This window comes from Anabrus simplex, chromosome 7 (genome assembly GCF_040414725.1).
Source record: "Anabrus simplex isolate iqAnaSimp1 chromosome 7, ASM4041472v1, whole genome shotgun sequence".
Classification (NCBI taxonomy): domain Eukaryota; kingdom Metazoa; phylum Arthropoda; class Insecta; order Orthoptera; family Tettigoniidae; genus Anabrus; species Anabrus simplex.
Window position 1 is genome coordinate 182,825,494 of NC_090271.1, and position 26,342 is coordinate 182,851,835.

General features: G+C 39.8%; 1 protein-coding gene across 1 annotated transcript in view; it reads left to right on the plus strand.

Moving 5' to 3' along the window:
• spir (spire type actin nucleation factor) overlaps positions 1 to 26,342 on the plus strand; it is a 699,692-nt gene that overhangs the window by 410,824 nt on the left and 262,526 nt on the right. The window contains exon 7 of the mRNA XM_067151497.2: positions 4,232 to 4,355. Coding sequence (XP_067007598.2) covers positions 4,232 to 4,355 — 124 coding nt within the window. The remainder of the gene's footprint in view (positions 1 to 4,231; positions 4,356 to 26,342) is intronic.

Sequence of the window (26,342 nt, forward strand, 5' to 3'; positions counted from 1 at the left end):
TGGAGGTGAGCTGCCTGTGCTTTTAACTGCACATTAGCACTTCTGCCAATCTTACATTTTTACAATACCTGGAATCAAACCTGAACCACAAGGATGGCAGGTAATAGTGCTACTTGTGTTATACGATCAGTCAGGCTATATTTGCCATTTCGGAAGATGTAACTGAAATTGATTGCTTTCCAGCGTATTGCGAGGGCCAAGATTCCCCGACATGACAGAGTACCTCTTCGTTGGTGGCGACTCTGAAGCCTAGCCAAGGGGGGAGGGGGGTTCTGGGGGTTAGAACCCCCACCCCATGGAATTTTTACAAAAGCAAATAACAGAAACTGACAATAAATAAGTAGTCCAACCTGAAATAACTTATGGAAGTGAAACATTATTTAAACTAAAGCAAAAGAATAACATAGAAAAAAAAATTAAAAATAGAAAGAAGAATAAGTAAGAACATGCATTAATAAGGAGTACCAAAAATAAGGAGAATGGCCTATCATCCCAAATGCAGCAGTATATCAGGAGATAGAACCCATAACGGATTTCACGAGAAAGAAGAGGATATCATTCTTTGGTCATCTGCTGAAAACACCTCAAAAATACGCAGAATTTTGGAAAAGCTTTGGAAACAAAAACAACAGCCTGTCTAGGTAAAGGAAATAAAAGAAGACATGAAATAATTATACATATAACTGGAGGATTTAAAGAATAAATCAAACAAAATAAATAAATTGAAGAAGAATAAAATTAGATTCCAACCAAAATGTGATACAAGAGAAACAACTAAAAGGGTATTTTCAGAAGAAGAACGACAGCGAAGATCAGATAGAATGAAGAAATACTGGAAGAACAGGAAAGAAAAAACATAAAACTTCATAGAAGACCGGACAGAAATTGACTACTGTGGTCCAATGCGGCCGTAAAAGCACAATAATAATAATAATAATAATAATAATAATAATAATAATAATAAGTGAAAGTCGACTCGGTGAGTTAGCTCTTTTGAACGTTCACATAGACATAATTGTAAAACCAACAGATATCTTGAATCTATTTTCGAAGAAGCCTCGAAAGTTGTATGTTAGATTGTAATCTGAACATACCATTCGCCTTAAAGCTATTCACCTTGATCAGATTGTTCTTCTTCTGTATTTTAATGTAAGATTCTGTAGTGTCCTGTAAACTGAATATCAACATAATTTACTTGTATCGGTATCCTTATGAAAACACTCACGCATGCGCGCACCACACATGCACAAGCACCTTCATTATGTTCTACCATCATTTTGTAACTATAACACCGCCCCCCCTCGCCTATTTGTGTTCTACCCATGGGATCTTGAGCATTCTGCGATACATCCACGTTCCAAAGGCCTGTAGTCGGTTCATTGACGAACACACAACAGTTCACGATAGGCCAGTGAGTTTCAAATATTTTTTTTACATTTTTCATTTTTTAAAATTTTAAATGCTATTTATTCGGGGCGTCGACCTAAGAAGATTTTTTGCCACTACTTTGCACCATATGTTGTGAACCTGCGTGTATTTGGTAATGGCGGAAGTGTAACGTGTTGAATGTGAGGAAAGGAACATTAAGGACGACACAAACACCCAGTCCCCAGGCCAGGGATATTAATCATTTAAATTAAAAGCCCCTGACCCGGCCGGTAATCGAATCCGGGGCCACCGGGTGACAGGCGGACGCGTTGCCCCCTACACCGCGGGGCCACACGAGTTTCAAATATCCACGCAGCAGATTTTAATTTCAGAAATATATTCTTGTCATGCCGATTCTGCTTTTTTTCAGACAGATCTAATCAGCACACTAGCTATTTGAAGTACACGGCCTTTGCAATTTTTTGCTCGCTGATTACCATGTACTTGTTTATAAATAGCTGCCTCTGTAGATCAGAAGTCAAGTGTCGATCTCCGGATCCCAACATCGCAGTTTCAAAGCTGGCAGAGGTAGTCTGATTTTCAAAGTGTGGGGAAGAATCAGTTTGACTCTTCGTGTTGCGCGAAATCGGTTTGTAAAAGATCTCCAGGGGCACATTTGCCGTTTACCCGATAAAATGAATTAAAACTCAGTTGTAGAGCATCCAGCATAATCCGATTTTCTCTGCCATGTGGTAGAGAAAATGGAACTTCAAAACTGACACACATGTAGCATAAATGGCGTCAGATAAAAATTCGTGCAAATATTGCTGAGGCCATACGATTATTATTATAAAGATTTATCGTGGATCGCAGAGGTAAGGAAGCGCGTGGAATGAATGGCTGGACTGGGGACCATTTAGAGTTAAAAATACTCTAACAAAAGTTCGAAATTTTATTTCTTTCCTCTTTTAAAATCCTAATAGAGTAGTTTAATGATTTAACAAGAAACAAACTTAGAAGTTGAAGAATTACTTGAGAATAGTAACATATAACAAAGAGCTCGCCAGCTCCAACAATACAGCAGACTTAGAAGTCCTTTTCAGGTACAAGTTTAATGGGAAACAACTTCCAGTTATTAATTTACATATGGAAGAGCATAATTGCTCCGAACAGGTACAACATTGTTGAGTCTGAACTCCAATTATATAGTCTAGCCTAAATACAGCGATATGTCGATTGTTACCTCTTCAGTTACACTGGTAACAAATTGGGTGACACCACTTCATAGTGCTTATACACAGTTTACCCCATGCAGGCTTATCATTTACAAAATTTCACAAAAAGTTTGAGAATCCAGAGCGCAGATAGGCTAAATTTCCTTTCACTAACCTGAGTTCTGATTGGTTAGAAAACTTCATTACAAGCATGTGATATGAAGATTACATTAGAGGAGGAAGCAGGTGAAGAGTTTACAACTTCGGCAAATAGGAAAAAAAAATAACAAGTGAGAAAGTTTACCAACGATAAGAAACTAAATTTCTTAGTAGATTAAGTGAGACTTAGCCCACCAGAGATAGCTAGAAACCAGATGTCAGAGCCATCTAACCATCGAAGTAGGTTTTATAAAGTTTTTAGAGTTCTTGATCACTGTCAGAATTGGCCATAGTGGATACAGGGCACAGTTTAAATAGCCGGGGTAGGTGTACCCTTGGTACAATTATTATTATTATTATTATTATTATTATTATTATTATTATTATTATTATTATTATTATTATTATTATTATTGACATGATACTGTATAGGCCTTTGGGCTTATGCCGTGTCAAGAAAATATGGTGAAATTCTCTACGTTTCGCAGAGAATTGTGCTGTGCGTCATCAGAAAAAAATCTCGACTGTCCACGAGAAAGGCTTCACAATTAATATTTAAATTTAGACGTTATAATAGAAGTGGAGATGGGACGTTCATTCGCCACCAGATGGCTAGCGTTCGAAGCGGAAGCTGAAATCTCGACTGTCCACGAGAAAGGCTTCACAATGAATCTTTAAATTTAGACGTTGTAATAGAAGTGAAAATTGTACGTTCATTCGCCACCAGATGGCTAGCGTTCGAAGCGGAAGCTGACCGAACCATCAGACTCAGTCTAAGAGGCTGTAACATATGACATTGACAGCTGTATGACATTGACACAAGCCTGGAATGAAACATCTGGCGATGAGGAACGTACGAATTTGGAAAACGAGACGAGATAACAATATTGAAGGGATAGGGAAGGGAACTACCTACGTAAATCCTTAATGGCTGGCAACCAGGTATTACTTAATTGATAGACAGTGTCCCTGTTGAAATTGTTAGGATTTCTACGTATTTCTACAGCTACCCGTATAATCCTGGACCTGTAGTGTAGTGTGGGTAAGAGCTCGAGCATCTTGGAACATGACATCATGTCCCGACGATAGAGCGTGCTCAGCTATTGCCGATTTGTCTGCTTGGTTGAGATGAATACGGGTACCAATGGACCGGTATGTTTGGTTGATGTATTCCTTACCGCAAGTACAGGGAATTTCGTATACCCCAGGATGTAAGAGTGGGGACGATTTGTCCTTAGTTTTACTCAGACTTTGAGTAATTTTAGTGGCCATCGGCCAAACATGCTTCATTGATGCTGTTCAAGCGGAATTGAAGGTTTCCTAGCTTTTAAGGAAGTTTTGTTTTGTATCATTGATTAAAATATTAGCTTAATTAGAATGATTGCACTTGACTAAAGCATTTTATTTCCTCTTCTGTTTCTTTATTTCAGATTTTTTGGCCATAATGTATGTGGCTAATCTCATGATCACATCCTCTTAACTTGTTGCAGGCATCCGAGCGTAAGCTGCCTCCTGTTCGTAATCGTCCCTCGACACCCCGCGAGCTGCTTCTGGAGTCAATAAAGAAAGGTCGCCGCCTGAGGCCGTCGCCACAACCAACAACCTGGAAACGAAGTAAGTACATTTTTAATATTCCTTGGGATTCGATTGCTCTGCTGGGAACTTTCAAGATAACAGTTCGGAAAATCTTTACATTAAGGTGGTTGACTGCTACATTCATATCTGATTTGATCCCTTTACTCCTATTTACTGATCAACATGACGTTCCAACAGTGACGACAATGTTACAAACAATTTTAATAATATCTTAGATACCGGGCGAGTTGTCCGTGCGGTTAGAGACGCGCAGTTGTGAGCTTGCATCCGGGAGATAGTGGGTTCGAACCCCACTGTCGGCAGGCACATGCTGTGGCTGTACCTTAATTAAGGCCACAGCCGCTTCCTTCCAACTCCTAGCCCTTTCCTATCCCATCGTCGCTATAAGACCTATCTGTGTCGGCGCGACGTAAAGCCAATAGCAATATACAGGGTGAAGCGAAATTCGCGCACTCGAGCGTCGCAGCGCGACTCCTGACATGCCAGCAATAAAAAAGATGTCTTTCACAAAAGTTCGTCCTGCGAGTATATCCGGGAGAAAAAGAACGTTGAAGAGTGGCAATCTGGCAACACTGTAACAACATGTAGGGTAACTACCTCTGCCAGCACATATTAGTTGTGCTGTGCAGTTGGTGCAGTGGATGGAGTTTTGGGTTAGCATTCAGGAGGTTCGATCCTGGGTTAAGGCGCACTTTTTTATTTGCTAATTTTCATCGGACATTACATACTGCAGTACAGTAAAACACAGTTTCTTAGGTCACATGTATCCTACGTTTACAAAACTTGGTAACACTGAACACGTTGTAACGCATCTAGTAGATGAAGTGGTGCGAATAAATTCACGCCCACGACGTGGAAAGGGCGTCTTTCAAAGCTGACCAATGAAAACGAATGTTCGTGCATTTCTAGGATCGTAGTATGCAAGTGCCGATGGTTTCTATAGGACCCGCTCCAATCGCTGTTGACGATTAAGATGCCACATACCATACCACCTGGACTACATTTACGAAATAAAAAAATATACGCCTCAAACCAGGTAATTTCTAACTAAACATTTGCCTGGGAGATATTGCAAGTGATTTTACAGCCTTTAACTTCATTACAGCCTCGAGAAGTAATCAGTCAGCTGGGTGTACAAATTTAGCACATTTTTCTTTACTGCACTATTCTCGAAAAAGGAATAACGACCCGGCGTGACATACATATTCTTTATTCAATTAACCAACTTTAAGGCTATTGAGATTTCTTGCGCTTTTTCTTGTGAATTTGTCCACTCACTCAGTTCCTTTCTTCCAACACATTTGAACCAATCATATATTACTTCCGCGAAAACCTACTTCCTTTCATTTCATTTCTCGATTTCTGTTTTCCTCCCACTCACTTAAAATGTCACTTCTGTTCTTCACAATTGTGTTGTCCCGCAGTTTCATTTTTCAGAGAGCTTTTCTAATTGTAAGTCCTTTCAAACCACATTTTTCTTGTCTCGATATCTAAACACGCTGATCCTTCCTACTCATGTTTACTGGGCTATTGAAATGCTAAGGTATTTCTGCCTCAACAATCAACACATGAAAGTCTCTTCCTTGTCAATTTTAACTGAACTACCCGACCTCGACCTTATCAGCGAAAATCTGAGTTATGAATGAAATGTTGCAAGATATGCTGGAAAATCCCTTGGTAACTTATGACATGAGTAAGCAGTCACTGGTAGCATTCCCTGGTAACTAGAATTCTTAGAATGTACCTAATTAGAACACAAGACGACCCTAAGGAAAGGTTTGGAAAGGGCCCTGTACACAACAATTAATTTCATGGCTACGTTGCATTCCTGTGTATGTTTAATCTTTCTTTTCCTTGTACTCGAAATAGTACATACATTGAAAAGGTATTCGTGTATGTCTGCAAAATGATATTAAATAATGACGTAGCCTTGCATAAAGATAATGTCGCGGAACACATAGTGTCCGCTTAAGGGGAGAGACCTAGCTTAACACAGGGAAAATAGGCCAATATTCATTCGATTGTTATATGTGCTACAAACGTAGTTGACAAATGCTGCACATAACCCAGTATAGGCATGCTTCAGAGCAATCAGAATCAACTTCAATAATGTCAAAATTCTAATTACAACATTTCAAAATAAAATGTTCAAAATTTCCCGCTTTTTTTAACGGTTTCCTTCGTAACTCCCTTACTGTTTCACGGATAATTATGAATTTTTCAGAGTTTCCTCCCATAGTGTTGTACTACAATCTGTACCTCATTCAGATCAATGGGATTGAAATTCGATTTTATATAACACATTTATTTACAAAAATATTAATATTTTCTGGTGCTCGGAATAAAAACCCAACAAAAAATCCGAATTACAGTGTATGTTAATGATTGAGGTTCATTTTGTAGCTGGAGGTTTTATACACACTTTAAAAATGGAAAACTACGAAAATTCTTATAAACTAGTAATTTATAAGGGAAACAGTGATATATTGTTAAAAAGGCGGGAAATTTTGAACATTTTATTTTAAAATATTAAAATTATTAAAATTCTGAGGGTTGAATATTAGATACGTTGATAGGTCAAATCGATATGGGATGATGTGGTGGCTTTTAGGTCTGCCAAGGAATAAGGGCTGGTTACAGGGCAGGGATAAGACAAGGTGTGTACTTTGTGGAGATGTGAATGATGAGTTTCACTTGCTAAGAGACTGTGAGGGAACGAGGGGGTTAAGACATAGATTATTGAGTGCCGAGAATCGGGAAGTACTGGGGAGAGGGGATGAGAACGCAATACTGAGATGGATTCTTAAACAATGGGAAAAAGGGGGTGAATTGAACAGGTATTTTTGTGCGACAAAAAAGGCCTGCGAGAGTAAAATGAAGGAGAGTGAGTTAGAGGGGGGGCAGGGGAATAGGGGGGTAGAATAGTTATCTGTATAAGGGAAGGAGATAGTAGGTTAAAATTTTAATGGTTTAGTTTATATAGGGACTGAGTATTTAGTTAGGGGAGTTGGGTAAGAGGACAGGATGGCATGGTCTGTTTGTTTTATGATATGTCAGTAATTGTTATTCATTGTAATTTTATTAGGCTAGGATGGTAACTATTTGTGAAGACTGAAATATGGTAAATAATTTGTGAAGGCTGAGACGTGGTAAGGGTGAAGTGATATATTTATTGAGATATTTGGAGTTGACGCTGATTGGTAAGTCTTACGATATGTCAGTAATTGTTATTCACTGTAAATTCATTAGGTTATGATGGTAATTGTTTGTGAAGGCCGAAATGTGGCAATGGTGAAGTGGTATATTTATTGTTGATGTATATAAGAGAGAGGATAGCATGATAGTGTGGTATGAGATTGAGAGGTGGTATATGAAGCGATGTGTTGGTATTGAAGGGTAGCTGTATTAGCTTTTGGTTGGGTAGGAGGTTTATTTAATGCTAACTAAGTGAGTGTGAAGAGGGACAAGAGTTTTGGATGGTAGAGATTGGAATGTGGTGTTGGTGAAGAGATGGTATATGAGTGTTTGGTATTTTAAGGTGAAGATGGCCTGGTATCTAGATAAGATTAAGGTAAGATGTGTCATATTGCTGAAATGAGGTGTTGGAGAAGTGGTGGTATAAAATGGTCGCAGTTATTGAGGACTATGGTTGAAATATGGTGAGAAGCGGTGTTAAGTGGTGTTATTTTGTAAATCTGAGATGTTGTAAATTTAGATTTAGTGGTGTATTGTGGAAGGTATATGAGGTGGATCTGGAATGGAAATTGTGGATAAGAGGTGGTATCTGAATCCGGGAGTTGGTATGTAGATGGTTTATTTATTGCTGAATTAGTTTAGATTTATCAAAAAAAAAAAAAAATGTGGTGTGGGAGAAGTGTTGGTATAGGCGAAGATGGTTTGGTAATGAGATGGTTTAATTTATTGCTGAAACTTTTGGAGTTGGAGAGATGATTGTATTAAGTGCGGGTTGGTAAATGTAGTGTATGATGGATTGAAGGGCAATTGCGGAATGTTGGTTGTTATGGTTTGGACAGAGAGTAAGTTAGAGGACAATGAAGATGACGTATGTGCTGAATCCACAAGGACACGGAATGAGTGGTGGTTGCGATAGCAAATGTAATGCTGAGCATGGCTTGGGTTTTAAAATGAGATCAAGCATGGCTAAATAATGGTCAAGTTGCAACATGAGAGGTAGTAATGCATTGAAATAAAAGTGGTATTTAAGGTAAGTGTGGAGGGAGACCAGTGTTGAAATTTGATTGTAAGTTATTGTGATTTTCTGCTGGGTTAGGATTGTGTTATTTATTGTTGTGAACGTGGAGGACTTTTGTTTGTGTTATGGCTGGTTAGAATGTAAGTGCTGACTGTCGATGTTTTGGTATTGATCGGGAGTAGGTCAGGGAAAAGGAATGTGACGAAAGTTGCTGTAGGCATAAGGACAAGTGATGAGTTTGCTGGATCCTCGAGCCGAGGACTGCTACAGAATTGTTATCATTTTTGTTATTATTTATTCCTATTATCTCTATTATCATTATTTTATTTTTATGTATTATATTATTATTATCATTATTTTATTATTATTTTTATTATTATTTTTTTTTAATTATAATTATTAATATTGTGTCTTATTGCTTTGTGAACATGTAATGGGGCGGAAAGCCTGTTTGTTCATAAATAAATACTAATACTATTAAAATTCTGACATTGTTGAAGTTGCTTCCGGTTGCCAGGAAGCATGCCAACACTGGGATACGTGCAGAGATTGTCAACAACAATTGTTGCATATTTAACAATCTTTTTCTTCTTTTCAATCTTCTTTTTTCCTTTGTTAAGCTGGGTCTCCCCGCTAGACAATTGGACGAGTCTAATGGTGATATCCGCTGTCCGGAATTTGAAGTGTCCACTTAAATGAGGCTTATTTAACACATGTTCTCTTAGGTTTGACTGTACATACATGAATGGTGATATCCGCTGTCCGGAATTTGAGGTGTCCACTTAAATGAGGCTTATTTAATACATGTTCTCTTAGGTTTGACTGTACATACATGAATGGTGATATCCGCTGTCCGGAATTTGAGGTGTCCACTTAAATGAGGCTTATTTAATACATGTTCTCTTAGGTTTGACTGTACATACATGAATGTGAAACACAAGAAGGCGATACCCGGGATGTCTTTTTTTCTCTTTGTAACTGTTAAGGTAAGGATGTATTCTGTCCGAAGGCAGGTCCGAACCTCCGCAGAGGTGTGCCTGAGCCGGAGTTTACGTACGGTAGGGTGGGCAGTTCCTTTCTGCTCCTCCATTCCCTTACCCCCTCACCAACAGCGCATGGCAACCCATCCAAATCTTGACCACGCCCAATGTTGCTTAACTTCGCAGATCTCACGGGATTCGGTGTTACAACACGGCTACGGCCGTTGGCTTGTAACTAGTGGCTAACGATATATTCGACACAAATGAACCCAAATGTCACATCCCGGGATAGCTTTTCCGATTCAGATCGTGACTTTGCTCTGAGAGAGAAGTAATGTTAAACAATGTATACTACACAGTTCAGCGCAGGAATATGTTAAAAATGTAGTGTCATGAGGACTTAGAAATACCAGCGGTCTGAGCCGGGATAGAATGCTCTGACTTGAGCTCAGGAGGCCAGCGCTCTACCGTCTGAGCCATTCAGGGCGTGGCAACAGTTGTAGTAATCGTAAGCCTGAAACTTAGAGGGCATTAGAAGAAGCACTTACCGAATAGACGTCAGTGCGGTGCGCAGAACATGGGTAAGAGGTATTATAATTTACCCGAGGGTATGCTTCGAGAAGAATCTGCATCAGCCGGCAGCTGTTAACCGGAAGAAAGAGGAAATATATGAGGCAACACTCTGCTACTTTCGGCAAGGATATAAAAATTGCGTGTGGTTAGGCTGATAGCTGGAAGCCGTGGGTCAGTCCCAAGATGTGTTGTGAAAAATGTTCAAATCCCTTGAGATCCAGCGGCAGATTTGCCGGAATGCCGCACTCCACGATCTGAAGAGGTCGGTCCAAATACTGAGAAATTAATAAATGACATTTAAGTTTAATGTAAATCTCTCATTCCCGTTTTAACCTATTACTAACAATTTTTTCATCTTACATATTTTAACTGCAATTTCAGTGCCTAAACGATAATTTATATTGGTGTTGTCCTAGTCAGCAACAGAAACTGTTGGAAAGTGAAGGTAAATAAAAAGAAAAGGTATGATACCAGGAATCAGTAATCATGTAAATTTCCAAAGCTAGCGCACGCGCTCTCTCTCTCTCTCTCTCTCTCTCTCTCTCTCTCTCACACACACACACAGATCCGAGCACTGTTAAAACGCTAGTTTTCTCGGTATGGAGGTGGTGGTCAAGAGCCGCGAGCACAGAGCTCTAAATATGTGCACACCAGTCGACAACTCTTGTGTTAAAGACTGTGTGAAGGCCGCATTTCATTAATACGGTCGTCTCAGGTTAGTCAGATTGAAGAGAACTCGCGTTGTTTCCAGGGATGGTCATGTCCAGATCAGCAGGATGTGAAGTCTAGAACACGTCTAGACACTCGTACATTACAACCCTACCTTAACTTCAAGCGAGATAGTTCTAAGATCCATACTAAGTAATGGTAAAGGTTGCGCAGTAACTTTAGTAACTCATCGAGTAGTCGAAACACAACTTTTGAACTGGAGCATACAGTATAATCTAAGATGAAACTCTGCTAATGTCAGAGACGTCATAATGTACACAACATTCAGTGTCTAACATCACTCTCTGCACAAACGACTATTACTTCTGCATTAAGTAGCAATGTAGAGCATTTTGGAAAAATAAATAAAATACACGGTCCATTAGGTCGTTCCTAATATTACCAGGCTTTCCCTGACACAGGGTTTTGCTAGACTGCAAGTTTCTAGTCAAAAGGGCGGTAGAATACACCCATGGTATACCATGGCTGTGTTAAAAGGAGACTAGCAGAGGAATCAGGTGTTTAGTGGGTTGGTGAACACGGGTCCCCTAGCTGAGTCTCGCATTTCTTCCACTTCTTGTGTCAGGTTCATCACCTTCATTTTCCCAGTCCGACCTCCCTCGATCAGCTCTTGTTCTTTTCCGACCCCGACGATATTAGGTTTGCGAGGCCTCGAGAGTCGTTACTGTACACACCTTTCATGGTTCTTCTTTCTTTTACCAATTCCTTTCAAGTGCCGGACCTCTTCCAAGTTCCTTCTGATTAGTGTTAATAGAGGATGGTTGCCCATTTGTACTTCCTACGACTCCTCTTTGACCTCTCTATGGACAGTTACTGCACAATCTTTTGAATCAACTGGTATGAATGAAGTTATAATTTGGTCTGCACTCTCTCTTCACATTTTTTTTCTCACACTTGGTTTATATCCCAGATTAGATATGTAACAGTAGAAAATAGATTCATACGAATGTGTGGCTTTCGGGTGTTTGTTTGTTTGTTTGTTTGTTTGTTTGTTTGTTTGTTAAAACATCACGGGAAAACAGCGCAACAGATTTACTCAAAATCACGGTATTTAAGTTGAGCGGTAGCTGGGTTGTGTACTTAGTTACTGAACAGTGGCGTAGCGGTGTCAAGGGGGGTCAAAACGGATAACTCCAAATGATTCCGTTGATAACTAGCTCTGTGGCAAAAACTGTATATAATAAAACGTGTATCAAATGTAATTTCCGCTCTTCTATGTTCCATGCGTTTTAGCCTTCGAGGAATAATAATGTAGATATTCTTGATACATTTTCATATGTATGTTGGATATTCAGCCCTCACTTGCTCCAACATGTTGCCATACAGTAGATGGCCTAGGCGTCGCTGTAGAGGTAGGTGTAGGAGGAAAATGAGTGAGGTTATTTCCCATTGCTTTCCTCGCCGAGCTAGATATTGCTATTACATACCATTCTGCCATGCCCACTGAAATGTACGCACCAACTGATTCTGTGAGCGACATTTTCACACCATTCATAATAGGGATTGGCTGCATAAAATTGTACCTCAGCCACATTCATATTGTCAACGCTAAGGATGAGACTGCAACAGATCGATGGAAGCAACAGATTTGTTCTAGCCCAGACCAGAATACAAAGTGCACTGTAAACACTAGATCCAGCCAGCAAATGTGCCATTTTTTAAAAACTTCCAATATATCCGGACATATTTAAAGAGAACGCACGTACTGTAAACGAAGAAATCCGTAGACAGCACACGTCAGAGCTGTACGAATGCATAGATAGGCTCTCTGATTGCGCTAGGAAAAGAAGAGTAGCCTTCTATGGCCATATAGTAATACTGCCTCCCAAAAGATCGTCTTTTGTCAGAACAAGAAGAATCGTACCACTTGGCTGACAGAAACAGAGAAGGACATTAAGGAACTGGGAATGATGGACGGTCTGTACGACATACCCTCAAAGAAGTCCATGGATTTCAGGAAAAACTCAGGAAGAAAGGTATCCCCTGGACAGATGAAAGAAAGGAGTTACACCGCAGAAAATGCGCCAATACTAGGCAAATATCAAAGCCCAACAGTTGAACAAGAGTGGTCCAAATTAGGACCATTCGAACCAAGAAGTAGAAAATGTTGCTGCCACATAACTGGACGGTGACAGAGAAACAGCTTACCAAATCCACCATAAATAATGACAATAATCATTAATTTTGTGTATAGATACGGTGTTGAACAATATTGTTATCGGGTCAGTGACAATACTTTGCACTAGGAGGCAAAGGTTGTTCTTGTTTATTCTTAGACTAAACAGTACGTTTGCCACAGTCGGTAAATCGTTTCCCTCTCACCGAACAGAAGGCCATGAACGATGAAGTCATTGTTGCCGTAACTTTCAGAATATTTGTCGTACAAGGAAAGGAATACAGCTTTCGTAAATGCTCTTTTTTTTTTCTTCTCATCGACATTTCCATTTGATCGATTGCATTCGTTCCCTAGCGTATTGCCGGGTCAAGAATCTAGACAGTGTTAGATTGTTTCTTGGTCACTACAATATCCACTCCGCTCCCGTACCATCTAAGGCATGAACTTCTTCGTGAATGTCTTATCGGTTATCTTTCAGCAACTTTATGGAGTCACCGGCCGATAAATAATGAACTGAAGGGACATGACCTGAGTACTTGGCTCGGAGTTTTTCTCCTTTGCACACATTCCGCAAAGCAACGACCCATTCATTCTAACGCCGCTACAAGGAACTCAACGAAGCTTAGCATAGCTTATGTTCAGAGTCAACAGGGCTGTCCCCTCTGATAAAGTAGGCTGATATTACCTGTCGTAAACTTGTTAATTTACACGACATCTTTTTAAAATCGTACATAACGGAAATTATTGAACATCCAGTTTCCAAATTTTTATATTCAATACAGTTTTACTGTACGACCTATAATAATGGGGATAGTTAAGATTTTTTTTCTACTAAGTCCATCAGTGGTGACAGCAGGTATGGTGTTAAACGGGGTGAAAGTTAAGGTTGTAAATTTCTTCAAGAGGAAACGTTCCCTCAGTTTTAATGAAGTACCTTATGGCCATCGATCACTGTAGGCACCTCTGTGTTAATATAGCCTAAGGAAATATCTTCATTGGAGTAGTCACATTAACGGGATTGTAAATAAAGGTTACAGATCAATTCATATGGTTGTAAGGGTTGTAGTGAGAATGTGAAAGAGAAGGCGTTAAGTCATTGGTAAGATCCCAACAAGAGAATAGTTCTAGCGTATGGGATCGTCACCTGGATTACGTGACTCGAGAACTGGAAATGTTCCAAATGACAGCAACACAATTTGTTCCGAGTGATTTATGACAAAAAAGTCGTGTTGCCGGAAAATGGTGTAAAGTTTGGGCTGGGAAGACTTGGGAGTAAGGAGATGAGTTGCTCGACTAAGCGGTATGTTTCAAGCTGTCAGTGGAGAGATGGCATGGAATGGCATTAGTAGACGAATAAGTTCTAGTGGAGTTAAAAAAAAGTTGAAGTGATTATCAATAAAGTTGGAATTCAAGAAGGCACATTGGGGCAAATATTCCCTTATAAGAAGAGGAATTAGGGGTTAAAATAATTTACCAACGGAGATGTTCGATAAATTTCCAGCCCTAAATGCAGATCAGGGGTGGCTGAGCACAGCTGACGTGTGAATATTGTTCTATCGTCATGGTAACGAACAAACTACGATGAAAAAAACGTGAAGGAGCGATGAATGGATAAAGGCATTTGTATAAAAGAGGATGTTGAAAGCTAAGGCCTCGTATACTCCAATATCGCCGAGGCGGAAGAACGTAAAATGTGATGATTAGAGCTCGGAATTTGTCGTTAATGGATTACGAGTGTAGTCTAGCCCGCACAACGATTTTGCTATATGATTTGCGTAAACTTCAGGGGTAAGGCATATTAGAACCCCCATAATTTGTTACTTTCATTATATTACGGAAGAGCAGGCTAGATGACTCTTCCTACCAATCTATTTGTTTGCATTCTAAACTGTTATTGACTAAAAATCCCGCCTATAGTGATAATCCATCGTGTGCTCAACCCCTGAAACCTACAACAGTAACATTACACTGACTACTTATTGTTATTACTTGACATGTGCTCTGTTTTTTTCTGTTCCCACTCATCTCCGATAGATGGCATTACTGCTGCTGTTGCGAAAACAAACTCGTCAAGATCAGGTAGGCAATAACTAATTTAAAATGAAGGTAACCAAAACCTACGTAAAATTATAGTGTTGTATTCACATCTACACAGTAATCATTTTTAATTACTTTAGTACAATAATGGCGTGTGTCTTTTAGTGCCGGGAGGTGTCCGAGGACTTCGGCTCGCTAGGTGCAGGACTTTTGATTTGACGCCCATAGGCGCGATCTGTGTGCCAGGGGAATTAACCAATTATGGTTAAAATTCCCGACCCTGCAGGGAACCGAACCCAAGACCCCTGTGACCAAAGGCCAGCACGCTAACTATTTAACCATGGAGACATTACTTGAGTGATATTGCCACATGATTATGAAATCATAATTTCACGTACAGTCTTGGTAAATTCGTATACTATAAACCTTTTAAAGGTTCTTGTAATCCAATTTCTTCCCACTACGTGCAACAAACAGATCATTAAAAGGCCTATCCTGCCAATATGACTGCAGATATTGGGGAGTCACGTGGTCAGCATCATGACGTCCTCTCTCCAGACCGGAAAAAGGATTGTTTTAGTCCATTAACTGGCATGATACCCATTTAAGGATTACTTCGCTGCATAAATTATGAAGCAATGCTTAGGTTAACAATGACGATTTGTTCTTTCTCTTGTAGTCCAGAACTTGTTCAAGTTTGCGCATGAAGTGATTATTGAATTAAAAACGACATATTATTTGTGGAGCGTTATTTCTAGCAATAACTGTAGACTTTCAAGGTTTTTCACCTCAATGTTGAAAAAGCCGTAAATCATATTGTTATATAGGCCAGTCTATAATTCAAGGCTAGTTTTTTACGGTTTATAGATTAACTTTAATAGCACTTTGTTTTCACGGCTGATTTCCTGTTGCTATGATGTTTATGGTTGATACCTATTTGGGTTCCATGATAGATGAGAGTTTTCAAGGTGTGTATTTGGAGTTACTCTTCTCGGCTACTAGATGCTTTAATAAACTTAGGAAACAGTTTAAATTACAGAAAGAAAATTTGGCATTTAGTTCTTCCTCTTTACATACATTTTCAGTAAATCCATCTTGAGTACATATCTCGCTGAATTTCAAAAGAAGCTTAACGTGTACGCTATTGTAGAAAATGGAAACATAACATGCTGTTTTTATAACTAATCAGTGACAGAGTTTCCTTGTGCAGAAAACAAACGTCTCGCTAAGTCGCTATTGAGTATTCTCCAGCCATGGGATTGAGGAATTTCCCCAGATTTTCCTTATTGCTGAATCTTTCTAATATTCTTATTAACTTGATTCATTTGTGACATATTAACCGACTATCTAGGTTAGTAATATAATAATATTCGAACATTTTGCTCATTGAAGCAAGTTCATTACTTCAGTCTTAATAGCCAGTGTCTCCCTAAATTAGTTGTAGAAAAAGACACTTGAATTGAGAAGAAAGTATAAATTGGCTTTTAATTGAATAATAGAGTTTTGTGTACAAGCATTTCATAATGTGTCCAATATGGCTACCTTTTATAACACAGCATATATCTAATCTGTAAGTGATTTCGTCCCAAATCCTACGAATCATACCATATCACGGTCAATGTTTGCTACTGCTTCTCTTATCCAAAGTCGCGGTTCACTTAGACTTGCAATAAGAGGAGGAAGAAACGCTTCGTTTTTAATGTAGTCCCACACACTGACATTCAAGGGCGTCAGATAGGGTGATGCCTCCTAATGAGATGGCCAAACCACATTAACCTTGCTTCCTGAATCTTTGCTCTGGTATTAGTCGTTTTCAGTGTGTCCCGCACTTTGTCATTTTGGAGGCAGTTCTACGTGGTGACACCGCCCATCAAAGAATCCTCACCTCCGTACCTTCAACTTGCCGATATCGTTCTTCCTTAGAGGCACCATTTCAGTGGCGCACGGCATAACTGGCCTCATGGCTGTCGCGTTTTTCCCTTTCCTCTTTTCTCCTTTCCCTTCTTATCGCAGAGCAGTCCTGACATCTCTCTTCAGTTTTTATGCCCTACTTGGATTCTGGAAGACCCTTCCATGCCAATATCTCCATCTTGTTCTATAATACAGCCGAAGTAACAGAACTCTGTAACCGTCTTGATGGCACGATCTTGCAAATCCAGAGCTTGCACTTGTCCTCCTTCCTAACAGCATAGGTTTTTTCTTTCTTCCAGAACCTATCACCACCGTTCCACCTTGTATACTATCCTTTCTCTTGATTTATCACACAGAAGCAATCATCGGTGTATAACATTGTCCAAGATAGTTCTTTTCTTACCTGTTCGGTCAACATCTCCATGGCGACATTAAAGTGGAACAGGCAGTCAGTGATGCAGTCAGTTCTTTACCTCAAGGCTGCATGTCTCACTGAAAATAGATGGTAAATATTTTATTGAAAAGCTAACACATCACTTTAGTGAAGAAACCGCTCCGTTAAGGTTACCTGAATAGCTCCCCCTCCCCTCTCTCTTCCTTTCAGCCTCTGTCAACACGCGTACGACTTCGTGATTATAGCTTCCGTATACTCGGCTTTATTATTCACGCAGGATATTTGAAAAGTTGATGCTTATTTTCCTGCGCCCTAAATTTACACTTTGGTGACATTCAGTTATCAGATTTTACAAATGAGTATTTTAATATGTAACGAATAAAATATTCAAGTTTACGTTATAGATATTTCAATTTATTTCCTGCTACAATATTCCCTGTTTTTGTAAGTTTTCATTTGTTTATCGTTTAACTGACCTTTGTAACACACTATAGTACTTCGTTTAAAGTGCTCATGACCTTTGCTGAAAGTATATTAAGAAAAATAGGTACCACTACACTACTTTGTGGGCTGCTGTCAGTCATCAATACAAGAGGAAGTTTTTCTTAATGGAACCGAACGGACTGTTGAGGTCTTGAGAGTCCAGTAATGTCGCTATGCCCATATTTGATAGCATCGCTTTTAGAGTGGATTTGCGGGGGAATTTCTTGTGAAGTAACTGTCACATTGGTTTTATGTCCGCTCCTCAGTAACGACAGTACTTTCCAGAGGTCAAGCAGACAAAAATTAAAGAATTTTTTATCTTGACACTTTTACGGACAGTCTGAATCTTTCGATCTAAAAGGTTCTAAAATGAATTACACAACAATAAAAAATATTCCGAAGTGTTTATCTTAAAAAACACATTCCCCATTATTGATAATGGTTTACTTGGATCCTTTAGTCAAAGGATGGTTAGAGGAGAGGGATACATTTGGACTGGATCCGGTGGCTCGTTTCAAGAATTGAAAATGTGTATTCTCCCAGGATGGTACCGTAGTAAGTGAATCTGAATCAAGGTGTCGCAAAGCTAATGCAGTGAGCCCACAGAAAGAAGTAATTTCTCGGACGAAACTATCTTTAAATCGGTCTGTTTCCGGAACTACTTTGCTGTCCAGGAGTGTAACCTGGGTGTACTCAGTATATCTTATTCATACATTGGAAGAAACAGACATGACTGGTATAAACAGGTGGGAACAACGGCAGGAGGGTGGGAATGAGGAGATATAGGCTAAGAATGAACTTGATAGACGAAGCTATGAATATAAATGAGCTTCGGTAGTGAAATGAGTGGAGAAAGGTACCTCACCTAGGAGAACAATGGGATTGACCGTGGAGTCCGAGAACCAAAGGGAGACCCAGTTTTTAATTAATTAAATATATGAGATGTGGAATTAAACGAGGCCACTGAGCTAGTTGCAAACATAGGATTGTGGAGGCAATTAGTTAATTCACAGGCTCGAAGACTGAACGCTGAAAGGTAAAACAGTCTGTAATATATGTATTATTATATTGTATATTATACTAGCAAAACCCGACAGACGTTGTCCCGATTAATTTAGTTTCTAAGATCAAAGGGTTTATGCAGTCGGCCCTAGTATCAACAAATCTCACACCCTCTTTCCCACATACTCATTCCATAGCCTCGTTTTAATTCCCAATTACCTTCCAGTCAGTATACAGATTTTTATTGCAACTATTTGCAGACAGAAAAAGCAAGCAAGATATTGCCTAATAAGAATAGTTATGCTACAATTATAAACTGCAGTTAAACTTATCAAACACTTGATTCTACTTACGGTGCTAATACTACATTCAATTGCTCACACACATCGACCCGTACACGACAAAACGTTCTTCAAGGAGTAAAAGATGTGCACTCGTCATGGCCTCTAGGGACATAGGCCCTACCTAGGTAATTACTCTTAGAATGGAGTTTCATAACTGATTTGGGAGCCATTTTTGCGCTCAGGTTGTTCTTCTCAGCGACCCCGAAAACTATGGATTCTACATTAATATTTCACCCCCTTTCCAACCCCACCCCTACGGGTGCTATTCGGGATGAACGTGACTTAAACAGCATTTTGAGTGCCATAGTTCATGTCAGTGATCCCATAAACTATGGATACGTCACTAATATCGGTCGTTTTCGATTACTTTTACATTTCATCCTCTCCCTGTGGGCTGGGAGGGGTGTCCTGCCCCCACACTATTTGATAAAAGCAGAAATAAATTTTAAGGAACATATCATAATATTCACATACTGTTGGGTAGGCAACCCGCTGATCGGACTTGTCTTGCGGTTTGCTTATCTTCCCCTATTTTATTTTTTACCCCTTAGTGCCGAACTACCAATCAGATTTCGTTCAAACCACTTCATAATCCCTCTCAGATGTAATAAGAACAAACTGTGAAAATTTCAGCGAAATCGGTACAGTAGTTTTTGAGTCTATTAGCTTCAAACATACCAACATCCAGTTTTATATACGAGTATATAGATTGTGTATATTATGTTATGTATATCGTCAAAATATACTTTGTCTTCAATGTACTAGTGCCCAAGGAAATTGTAAGTAAGTAAACTTGTGTCCTCATCCTGAGGTGGTGCAGCCCTTCTCAGGCACACGTCCAATGGAAGTGAGCAGCATGTACCATTTTAAGCACATACTAGCCCTCCTGCCATTACTGAACTTCTGGGAGTACAGGGAATCGAACCCGGGCCCCTGAGGACGGCAGTTCATAGTGTTAACTGTTACGCTACGGAAGCGGACATATGAAATTGTGATGTTTTAATTATTGCTGTTATTTTTCTAAACCGTAACATAATTCTAATTTCCAAAGCAATCTAGGAGTAGACTGTAAGTCCACATTTTTCTTCGTCAGATATGCTCTCTGATATAATTATATATTTATGGTAAGTTTTGATGTAGTTCTTCCCACATATTACTAAATTTCCTTTTTCACTGCCTTGTGTTGACGTCAAACCTTCACACTGCAGAAGGTATGTCCACTTGTTTTTTATCTTATGTTTTTGATATTTTAATGTCCCTTAGTTTGTAAGACTGTATAGACTCCCTGGTTATGGAACAAAAATATCTTTTTTACTGGTGGTTAAACTTCTTACTAGCATGTCGAAGATTTTCGGTGACGCAAAGATGGGGAGGGGCTAGGATTGGGAAGGTAGCGGCCGTGGCCTAGCATTTGCCTCGTGTGAAAATGGGAAACCACGGAAAACAATCTTCAGGGCTGCCGACAGTGGGGTTCGAACCCACTATCCCTCGGATACAAGCTGACAGCTGCGCGCACCTAACCGCACCTAACCGCACCTAACTCGCCCGGTAAAAAAAATCCTACCATAATGAGTATACACACAATATATCTGCTACAACCATTAAATTATAAATTTGTGCCACTTTAATTCCTGTCCTATATCTTCAGACCGATAAAATATTGAGATGTGTAAGAAACAAGCAGATTTGTCAACACCCGTTGCGTTACATAGGAGGCCCTTCACAGTCATCTTGTATATGTACTGCTTAGTTTTCTTCAATTTTCGTCCGTATCCTGCCGTTTCCTGGTGTAGGAACTGCTTGTGCTGCCGTGCTCTCCGCCGCAGTATCGATTGTCAGAAGGTTGTGTGGCCACAACTTGAGTTTTGACGGAATTTCACAGAGCGTGACACCTTTGTAGACGATGCTGTTTATAAACGTGTCTAATAGCTGAGAGAGAGGGTAACGACGTCACCACGTCTTTCGGTAGACGCTGTGTACTGTACTAGGTGATTCAGATGGAAAACACACAGGTGGAGATAGCGGTGCCGAGGTCTTTCTGGGACGGAATTACTGTAGGTACGGCATATTTATGTCGGGTAACTAGATAATAAGTTAGAAAGGAATAATAATAATAATAATAATAATAATAATAATAATAATAATAATAGTAATAATAATAATAATAATGTTGCCATTGATGCTTTCACGGCCCGTACTTATAGACATGTGATAGGCTTTTGGGCTTATGACGTGTCAAGAAAATAATAATCATGTTTGATTTTTTGTACCACTAACTACTTCAACGGTTTTTTCGAGATGCAAAGGTGCCGAAATTTTGTCCTGCAGGAGATCTTGTACGTACTGGTAAATCTACCGGCACGAGGCTGATATATTTGAGCACGTTCAAATACCATTGGACTGAACCAGGATCGAACCCTCCAACCTGCGGTCAGAAGGCCAGCGCTTTGCCGTCTGAGCCACCCAACCTTCCAAAGAGAGAGAGAGAGAGAGAGAGAGAGAGAGAGAGAGAGAGAGAGAGAGAACGAACTTGTGGCTTTCACGTGACAGTTAATATCATGATTATAGCAGTTTGTATGTAATCCCAACCACAGGAATTTTCATTTCAATTACATTGGTCGAGGTTACACAACCGCCTAAGGCAGTCGTAGTGAAAATCCTGTAATAATTCCACGAATAAATTTCAAACAAGCACTTTTATATCCGTTATTGTAAGGAAAAATGACCAAAAACACACAATGACAATTACAAGGGTTGCCCGAATGAAACACAGTCTTTAGCACGAGTGTTTATTCGACAAAATTGCGCATGCGTCGGTAGATGGCTACGTATGTTAGGTAGAAATTTGGTTTCGTGGTAAGGTGGTAGTCTGTTGTTTGTAAGCGCGAAAGCAAAGTTTTGTCATAAATTCGTCCAGAATTGCCCAGCGTTGATTATTCAGTTTTTTGGTGGCAGACGTGTTAGCGGAGCCGATAATTTCCGCCATATGAAGGTTGTGTATAGGAATGAATCTGTATCGCGCTGTACAGTGTTCAGATGGTGTTGGGAATTTCATCATGGGCGAGTAAGGATGTGCCAAAACCGGATCAGTCATTGTGGGCAGCCTGATGAGCAAATTTTTACAAAAATCAAGGGATGCCTGTTCGCAAATAATGGTTATTCCGAGAAGAATGGTTCTACCGCCAACCACGAACGTTGTTCGCTCGGGATACCCGTCATCAAGTGGACCGCTGGGACACTTGCTTGAACCAACAGAGAGACTATATTTAGGGAGATGTCACTCTTTACTTCCTGTATGTTCACGTATTCCAAACAATAAACCGATAAACGTCTCTTTCATCTGAGCAAACCACACTCACTCATGTATATTGTAAATAAATTACAATATGATGTATTACTATTAACTACACGTGTTATCCGGTTCGACCCCCATTGGTAGAAAAAAGTCACCATCAGAATGTTGCCTAGCAAGGTAGGAGAAATGGTGCTATACCACTTCCAATCACTAGATTACGTTCTAAAAGCCTTCATTCGCTCCCAAACCTCTTCGCGGTATTCATATGGAGTGAAGGCAAATGATTGCTCTTGATGGTGATTCGTCCGTCGGATGGCGACGTTAAGCCTTGATCAGATCTCTTCGTGCTATTCGACCGGAGTACGCTACGTGCCGGCACCGGCTCGCACCCTATCACTTCCTGCTATCACATCTCATTAACTCCTCTGATGAGGCTGACGTCAGGAAGGGCATCTGGTCGTAAAATGTCGCTACAAATATTCATCTCGCTTCATTCCCGACCCCGTAGATAACGAGACAAGAGTTGGACCCCAAATTATTATCATTTATTTTTGAAACTTGCAATAATGTTCCTTCTATTTGACTTGGCAATTGACGTCTCATTATCAGGAATTTACTCACTAGTGAGTATGATGACGTTTTCTGAACGCCCCAGGTCCCCGATTACGGATTTTTAGATGGTAAGGAGACCAATTCTCAAACAACCACCTCTGTCCCATTGTTGACAATCAAAACTGCCCAAGCTCATTGTTGCTTTAGAACCTAGTAGTAATTTGGTGATTTTTTCGTTCTTTTCTGCTATGTCTTTTAGCACACTCGTGCTTAAAATGTTGTGGGCTCTCATGGCCAAGACTTCGCTACATCGGCCGATCAGTCACCATACCCTTCCATTGCCCGATGCCAATTTTACGTCTGCAGGATTGGAGAGACTAAAATCAGTGTTGTTTCTGTACTATAATAATGCATATAAAGTATGTACCTATAAAACAGGCTGATTAATAATAATTTCCGTTAATTATTTCGCTACTACAATTTGACATATACGTTGTCTACCTCCCCATTTCGAAGTTTCAGTTAATACTTCGTTTCCAAATCGGACGAGGTTTTTAATGACCAGTTCAACCTTCAGTTTCATTTTTATCTGTTGGTGGCAGTATCACACTTGACCCACTGGAGCGATTAGCATGAAAGTCGATATTTGAGTAAAATGCATACTGTAAAGAAAAGTAGGCTTCACATTATTACAGCATGCCTTGGTCGAGTTGGGGCGGAAGCTCTTAAGTTAGTGTTACATATAGGCTATTTCCACAACGAGATGTAGGCCTATATTAATCTGTGACGTATTACCGTCATTGTCATTCACCACAGATCTTCGTTTAGTGTTGTCGCTTAGGTGGGAAATTCCCTATAAATTGTTAACCTAGTCGTTTCTTAAATGACTTCAAGGAAGTTGGACATTTATGGAACATCTCCTTCGGCAGACCTGAATTATTACAAAATCTACTTCGAGTAAACGAATATTGGGCCCAAATTGTCCTCTTGAATTCCATAACATTTTTGAAACTCTACTCATTAGTCGGAAATCACCCGGAACAAATCGTGCTACTTTCCTTTCGATCTTTTCCATACTCCATCTGGGGTCTTACCAATGACTTGTACGCTCTCTCCATTACATCCTTACTACAACCCCTAAATACGCTCTTAACCTTATTATTCATAGTGTATGTGGATCATTTTAATGAAATGGGCCTGTGATATGAGAAGTAACGTAAATATGAGACAGTAGATGTGCTCCGCTAGGGCTACAACAGTGTGAAACTTACCTCATGACGCCCGGCCATATTGACGTCAAGATATTCTCGATAAGCCTTTGACGTTCGACGTTGGCGATTTTAGACGACACTAATTGTCAACCGCGTGCCACGGTGCTTTAGTACCTGAAGATGGCAGCCCTGTTGCACCACCCGATGACGTCATACTGCTAGGTACATTGGCCCTTCCTCTTAAAAATAAGATCTAGGACACCGCTATCGCACTTGATTTTCTAGAAATAATTTCGATTTGGCAACATTCATGTTTTCTTAACGCCCAAGTGCGGTTCTGATCAGAAACTATAAATCCATTTTACGTCAAATAATTAATACGTTATTATCGTTCATTTTCATAAGTGTATAAGTTACAGTTTGTCGGAAGAGAAGGAACGAACACAGCTTAATAAGTGACAAAAATTATTTATTTTCAGCAGTCTTAATTGCTCTTGGAACAGGTGTCTCTGGGAACATGATGGAGGATTGTTAGTATGCAACTCGCGGAGCTTAGACGTGTCACAATAAACACTACTAGTGTTAACAAGTCAGAGATATGAGTGCGCGTGCTAGGTGTTCCCTCGCTCTCTCATTATATTAAATTTATGTCGGTGTATGCACGATGTAAATAACAAAGTTTCTCAGGTAACTAATGTACGAATGAATGATGTAAATAGGCTACGTGTACTCTTACGGTAGGGCGCTGCTTTTCTGAGTTCAAGTTCGAGAGTTCCATCCCTGGACAGCCCGCGATGGTATTTTAAAGGTGCCCAAATACGTCAGTCCTAGAACGATACATTAACCGGCCCGGATACGTGCTTCTGCAGGACAAAATTTTGGCACCTCGGTATATGTGAAAAACTATAAAATAATACTTAGTAGGACCTAACCAAACATTATTATTATTATTATTATTATTATTATTATTATTATTATTATTATTATTATTATTATAAAGAAAAGAATAAACTGGCACATGATAAATGTTCTGCTGTATTTTTTCAATATGTTATGTAATTTGCTTTATATCTCACATACACAAATAGGTCTTACGGCGGCGATGGGGCAGGAAAGGGCTAGGAATTGGAAAGAAGCGGCCATTGCCTTGATTGAGGTACATTCCCAGTATTTGCCCGGTGTAAAAATAGGAAACCTACCGGGCGAGTTGGCCATGCGGTTAGGAGCGCGCAGCTGTGAGCTTGCATCCGGGAGATAGTGGGTTCGAACCCCACTGTCGGCAGCCCTGAAGATGGTTTTCCGTGGTTTCCCATTTTCGCACCAGGCAAATGCTGGGGCTGTTCCTTAATTAAGGTCACGGTCGCTTCCTTCCAACTCCTAGGCCTTTCCTATCCCATAAGACCTATCTGTGTTGGTACGACGTAAAACAAATAGCAAAAAAAAAAAAAAGAAACCATGGAAAACCATCTTCAGGGTTGCAACAGCGGGAATTGAACCTACTATCTCGCGAATGCAAGCTGATAGCTACGTGACTTAAACCGCGCAGCCACTAGCTCGGTTTTCTGCTGTAGTACCACATGCTACTTGTAACTGTTCATAATTTCACAAGCGAATAAAACTCTCTTTAAACGCGTTGTAATTCCACTCGAATTATTGTATAGTTAATTAATATCGGCCATAAATGTTTATTAATGGCATAGATAACGACTTCATACAGCAATAAATCATGAAACCATTTTAATACAATTCAGATTCATAAGGCAGCATTCTACGTTATTCTAGCCGAGGAGAGGGCTCATTTTTATTTTGTTTTAGCAAAAGCTGTTGTTATTGCCTCAATGAACCACCATTAGCCTAATAGGATTTTAGTGATCTACCGTGTCTTACTTAATGAAACTCTTCAGCTACTGTGTTTGACCATAAATTGTACTGTAGGTCCCATCACAGCAAAACACTGTGGTAAAAGACGGATTACATACCTAAAGGACACTGTGCGAATAACCTTGTGATTGTAGAACGTATGTATAAAGGCTAATTCAATTCAGTAACGTCTTCAATTTCTCCTGGCCCCCGCTTCTCCATTTATTTTATTACTACCTTATTGTCTTTGGCCCAATTTCCAAACTTTGCAAAAGTAGTTCAGAAAACACCTAAAATATAATCGA